General features: G+C 43.3%; 1 protein-coding gene across 1 annotated transcript; it reads left to right on the forward strand.

The window, feature by feature from the left end:
- Positions 1–529: 529 nt before the first annotated feature.
- Positions 530–1,419, forward strand: LOC138896118 (uncharacterized). Its single transcript, XM_070180898.1, has 2 exons — positions 530–724; positions 826–1,419. Exons 1-2 carry the CDS (start codon positions 530–532, stop codon positions 1,417–1,419), a joined length of 789 nt encoding a protein of 262 aa, XP_070036999.1.
- Positions 1,420–6,486: the final 5,067 nt, after the last annotated feature.

The raw sequence follows: 6,486 nt of genomic DNA on the forward strand, positions 1-6,486 counted from the left end.
CAATGAACTAGAAGAGGAGGTTCAATATATGAACAACTTTCAAGGGAAACAAAACTACTTCCAAGGCCCAAACCAACAACAATGGAGACCTCAAAACAATCAAGGCAATTGGAATTCTAACAACCAAGGAAACTGGAATGGTTGAAACAATCAAGGGAATTGGCATAACAACAACAATAAAAGAAATTGGAGTGGCAATAATCAAGGAAATTCAAGAAGAGGTATTGGTGATGAGCAAGTGGTACAAGAAGAAGAGGTCCCGAACAATGTGGTACAATCAAATGATGAAGTTCAGATTGATATTGGTGATAGTGTGAAAAAGACTCAAGAGGTGGTGAACCCGTCTAAGGATCACATTATTGACATACCGGAGCCGATATCGCAAAAGGCTAAGGCACCATTGCCTAAGCCTCCACCTCCATACCCTCAAAGACCTGCCAAGCAAAATGGCGAGAATCAATTCAAAATGTTCATTCAAATGATAAAGAGTCTCTCAATCAATGTGCCATTAGTTGAAGCTTTGGAACAAATGCCCGGTTATGCAAAGTTTATGAAGGATCTCGTGACGAAGAAGCGGTCAATAAATTTTGAAACTATCAAAGTCTCTCATCAAGTGAGTGCAATTGTGCATTCAATGACTCCTAAGTTGGAGGATCCCGGTGCTTTCATGATTCCTTGTACAATTGGAAGTGCCAAGTTTGCTAAAGCGCTTTGTGATCTTGGGGCAAGTATCAATTTGATGCCCTATTCGATTTTTAAGACCTTGGGAATTGGGCAACCAAGACCCACCTCTATGAGATTGCAAATGTCCGATCGTACCTAAAGAGACCTTTGGGAGTGATTGAAGATGTCTTGGTTCGTGTTGATAAATTCATTCTTCCGGCGGATTTTGTCATTCTAGATGCCGATTATTCTTGGAAGACCTTTCCTTGCTACGGGGGAAGGTTCTTTGTAATGTTGAAACCGAAGAACTCACCTTCCGGGTGGGTGATGAAAAAGTGGTATTCCATGTGTGAGTCCATGTGGAAACCAAATAGCAACGAGGTGTGCTATTTTGTGGATTTGGTGACCGATGTTATTGTTGATGATACAAGTGCCACAATCAATGTTGGTGATATGTTGGAAGTTGTCTTGCTCAACTTTGATGATGACGAGATAGATGGCTTGCATGAAATGGGTTCGTACAATTATGCACCCCGAAAACTATCTTTGGATCTTGAAAATAGGACAACTCCTCCCACAAAGCCTTCCATTGAAGAGCCTCCTACCTTGGAGTTGAAGCCATTGCCTCCATATCTTCGGTATGAATTTCTCGGCCTCTGTTCTACTTTACCAGTTATTCTTTCCTCTTGTTTGACTAACGTGCAGGTAGATTCTACGTTGGCGGTGCTACATAAGAGGAAGAAGTCTATTGGGTAGACATTGGCGGATATTCGGGGGATAAGCTCCGCATTTTGCAGGAATAAGATCAACTTGGAGGAAGGCGCTAAAATATCTATTGAACATCAAAGGAGACTCGATGAGTCTGTGCAAGAAGTTGTCAAAAAAGAGATTATTAAGTAAGTTGGATGCTGGGGTTGTCTACCCCATTTCCGATAGTTCGTGGACTTTTCCGGTTCAATGTGTCCCGAAGAAGGGGGCATGACGGTGGTCATCAGTGACAAGAATGAGTTGATTCCTACAAGAACGGTGACCGGTTGGAGAGTGTGTATGGACTATCACAAGCTCAACCAAGCCATAAGGAGGGATCATTTCCCACTTCCTTTCTTAGATCAAATGCTTGATAGAGTGGCCGATCATGCTTTCTATTGCTTTCTTGATGGGTATTCGGGCTACAACCAAATCCCCATTTCTCCGTAGGACCAAGAGAAAATAACCTTTACATGTCCCTATGGTACTTTCGCCTTCAAGCGGATGCCATTTGGTTTGTGCAATGCACTGACAACTTTTCAAAGGTGTGTGATGGCTATCTTCACGGAGATGGTGGAGGATTACCTTGAAGTTTTCATGGAAGTTTTCATGGATGACTTCTCGGTGGTTGGAGATTCTTTTGATGATTGTCTTGCAAATTTAGATAAAGTGTTGGAAAAATGTAAAGAAACGAATTTGGTGCTCAATTGGGAGATGTGTCATTTCATGGTCGAGGAAGGCATTGTCCTTGGCCACAAAATATCAAAGAATGGAATTGAAGTTGACAAGGAAAAGATTGAGGTGATTTCTAAACTTTCACCTCCTACTTCGGTGAAGGGTGTGCGGAGTTTCTTAGGCAACGCGGGGTTTTACAGGCGTTTCATCAAAGATTTCTCTAAGGTGGTGAACCCGTTGTGCAAGCTTCTTGAGAAAGATGCTAAGTTTAACTTCAATGATAATTGCATGAGAGCCTTTGAATTGTTAAAGTTCAAGTTGATAACTACTTCCATCATCACCGCTCCAAATTGGAGTGTCCCTTCTCAGCTAATATGTGATGCAAATGAGGCTGTTTTGGGACAATGCATCAACAAAATTTTTCATCCGTTCTACTGTGCTAGTAAGACCATGAATGGTGCCCAAGTCAACTATACCGTTACGGAGAAAGAGCTCCTTGCCATTGTGTATGCAATTGAGAAGTTCCGCCCGTACTTGATGGGTGCAAAAGTTATTGTCCACACGAATCATGCGGCACTTCGTTATCTTATGGCAAGAAAGATTCCAAAGCTCAGTTGATGAGATGGGTGCTTTTGTTGCAAGAGTTTGATATTGACATCCAAGATAGAAACGGGAGTGAAAATCAAGTGGCGAACCACTTGTCTCGTTTGGAGGAGGAGGGGAGTGGACACATGATGGCCCTGAAATCAATGACTCCTTCCCCGATGAGCAACTCTTGGCTATTTCAATGAAAGAGGTACCATGGTTCGCGGATCTAGTAAATTTTCTCTTGTGTGGAATCATCCCAGATGAGCTTTCTTCAAACCAAAGGAAGAAGTTCAAACGGGATTGTCAATATTATTATTGGGATGAACCATACTTTTTTCGGATTTGTATGGATGGGGTGATTAGAAGATGTGTACCGGAAGAAGAGCAAGGTGAAATGGCTTGTCATTCTTCGCCATATGGTGGTCACCATGGTAGAGCAAGAACGGCGGCCAAAGTGCTAAGTTGCGGTTTCTATTGGCCCACTCTTTACAAGGAAGCTAGTGAGCTAGTGAAAAGATGTGATGAATGTCAACTAGCCGGTGGAATCTGAAAGAAAAATGAAATGTCCCTCACCACTATTTTGGAGATTGATATTTTCGATGTATGGGGTATTGACTTCATGGGTCCTTTTGTGAGTTCTTGTGAAAATACCTACATCTTGGTCGCGGTGGATTATGTGTCCAAATGGGTTGAGGCCATTGCTCTACCCAACAATGATGCGAGAAGTGTGGTGGCATTCTTGTACAATAATATTTTCACAAGGTTTGGTACTCCGCGGGCTATTATAAGCGATGAGGGGTCACATTTTTGCAACAAGGCTTTCACACTTTACTTATCAAGTATGGTGTTACTCATAAAGTCACAACTCCCTATCATCCACAAGCTAGCGGTCAAGTGGAAGTCTCCAACCGGGAGATAAAGAGTATTTTGTCCAAAACAGTGAATGCTAATCGAACGGATTGGTACAAAAAGCTTGATGATGCATTATGGGCTTATCGGACGGCTTACAAAACACCTATCGGAATGTCGTCGTACCGGTTAGTGTTCGGAAAAGCTTGTCATCTTCCGATGGAACTTGAGCACACGGCTATGTGGACTTTAAAGAAGTTGAATCTTGATTGGGATGTTGTCGCTAACTTGAGGGTTGCACATTTGAATGAATTGGATGAATTTCGGTACTATGCGTACACAAGTTCGTCCTTGTACAAAGAAAAGATGAAATATCTTCATGACAAATACATCTGGAACAAAGAGTTCAAGTTGGGCGATCTCGTATTGTTGTTCAACTCAAGGTTGAGGATGTTTCCCGGAAAGCTAAAGTCTAAATGGAGTGGTCCCTTTGAAATTGTGGGTATGACACTTATTGGTGCATTGGACTTGAAGAACAAAAACAATGAAGTATTCCGAGTCAACAGTCACCAGGTGAAGCACTATTTGGGAAAAGTTGGAGATAGCCACGCCGTGGCGGTCATTCATTTCAATTGATGATATTCTGCGTCGTGCCGCGACGTTAAATCAGGCGCTTCTTGGGAGGCAACCCATGTTTCTTTTCCTTTCATCCATTTTTCTTTTGTAGTTAGGTGTTATTTTTGTGCTAACTTGATTTGAAGTGTGCTACAGGGCTGAGTGTGACTTACAGGAACGATGGACAAAACAAATGAGGCTAAGTATTGAAAGAAGTGCGGACCACAGTTGATTTGTGTGTACCACACAACTTGGAGTGTTGTAGCAAAAGAGCACTGCTGCCGCATAATTACCTTGCAGATTGCACAAATGGAGGATTAAAAATGCCAACTCTATGAAGTTGGTCTGTTAGAAAAATGGTCAATCTGCAATCGCAACAGGAAATCTGCAGCAGCAACAGGAAATCTGCGGCAGCAACAAGGAATCTGCGGCCGCACGCAAACTTCTGCGGACCGCAGACAAGACACCAACTTAAGCTCACCAGGTAACAAAGTGTGGACCGCAACTGAAATTGTACGGCCGCACTCGCTCCTCCTTCCCTTAGAAAATCACCAGTATAAATAGAGGACTAGGGCAACTGTTGCACTTTTTCCTTTCTGAGCACAAAATTTGCACTATATTGAAAAATCTTGGTGAATCATCTGCCCACACGCATAACGATTATGATCACTCATCCCTTGTACTCATTCACATCTGGTATTCTTAAATTCCTTGCTAGAATTTTTAATTTTTTTTTTTAATTTGTAGCTTTTTAATTATTTTTAGGCCATTTGTCAATAGAATTAAATTGTGCATTCATGTGGGGGTAAATCTGTAGTGGGTTAGGGACTGGGGCAACGTGTGTTTATGCCTTTATGCTTTTACCATGTCAAAATTTCCACAAAAATTGCAAACCCTAGATTGAAATACTGGACTATTCGTAGAGTTTTGAATTCTGCGGTAGCACCTGAAATTGTGCGATCCACAAAAGTTGAGTCTAGGGTAGCTTTAGTAAAGAATGGGTCTGCGGCCGCAAGAAAATTGTGCGGGTCGCAGAATTCTCATTGCGGCCACAGAACAACCTTTCACTGTCATCAAAGAGTCTACATTTTGTGACTCAAATGTGCGGTCGCAGGTCTAATTATGGTGACTGCAGAAATCATGTTGCGGTCGCACATCAGCCAATTCTCTGTCATCAGAGAGTTGGCATATTTTAGGTTTCTGAGATGCGGCCGAAAGTGAAATTGTGCGGACCGCACTTCACTTTTGCGGCCGCAAAGCTAAATTGTGCGGTCCGCAAGGCCTCATCTATAGCCATAACAAAATTATGCGGACAGTGGTTCCTTCCCATGCAAGCATACTGTTTCTGATACCCTTACTGTATTTTCTGGTGTATTCTTGCCTATCTTCTATGTATGTCTTAACATTGAATTGCAACTAACAACTACCTTTGTTTGATACAAACAATGGTTCGATCTAGAGGCAGAGACGACACTTCCAAAGGGAGGGGTGAACCTTCTCGGGGACGAGGCAAGAGAGCTTAACCTATTGCCCAACAGCAGGAAATCAGAAAAAGACAACAGTTGGAAGAGGGGGAGGTGCAGATCTCTCTGAGACGAGTTCATATGCCACGTATAGAGACGTATCAGATGGCAACTCAGCCTCTGTTCAGGAACAACCGACAGTACAATCCAGGCCATCCGGGAGATTTCAACTTAGGGACGAGCCGTCCTCGTTCCACAGCACTTCCGAGGGATCAGAAAGTGCTAGTCAGGCTTCTGAGCCTCAGCAGCACAGTCTCTATGACACAGGATACACTCATTCAGGACATACCCGATGATGGTAGGGGGAGATGCCACAATCTGTTCAGGAACAACCGACAGTACAATCCAGGCCATCCGGGAGATTTCAACTTAGGGACGAGCCGTCCTCGTTCCACAGCACTTCCGAGGGATCAGAAAGTGCTAGTCAGGCTTCTGAGCCTCAGCAGCACAGTCTCTATGACACAGGATACACCCATTCAGGACATACCCGATGATGGTAAGGGGAGATGCCACAATTGCTGGAATTTAAAGAACAAAGAATAAAGAGGTTTGGGAGGACCGATTCGGCAGCCTAGCAGCTTTCACTAGTTTCCGCACATGGTGGCCGGCGAGGTCGCTAACACTGGAGCGACAGTTCTTACTGACAGATTTAGAGAGGTACAACCCGGCCGTGCTGAGGCAGTTTAGAGAATGCAAAGGGTGGATGTGGTTTACCCAGAGTGTGGTGGATGGTAAGGAATACCTTGTCTGAGAATTCTATTCTAATGTTGCGCATATCAAAAAGGGGATAAAGGTTAAGTGCGATTTGATCAGCACACATGGAACA

This window comes from Nicotiana tomentosiformis, chromosome 7, assembly GCF_000390325.3.
Source record: "Nicotiana tomentosiformis chromosome 7, ASM39032v3, whole genome shotgun sequence".
Taxonomy (NCBI): Eukaryota; Viridiplantae; Streptophyta; class Magnoliopsida; order Solanales; family Solanaceae; genus Nicotiana; species Nicotiana tomentosiformis.

Coding starts and splice junctions, on each gene's coding strand:
- LOC138896118 (XM_070180898.1), top strand. CDS start 530: ATGCCCGGTTATGCAAAGTTTATGAAGGATCTCGTGACGAAGAAGCGG. Junction 725..825: donor AAGCGCTTTGTGATCTTGGG/GCAAGTATCAAT, acceptor TCGTACCTAAAG/AGACCTTTGGGAGTGATTGA.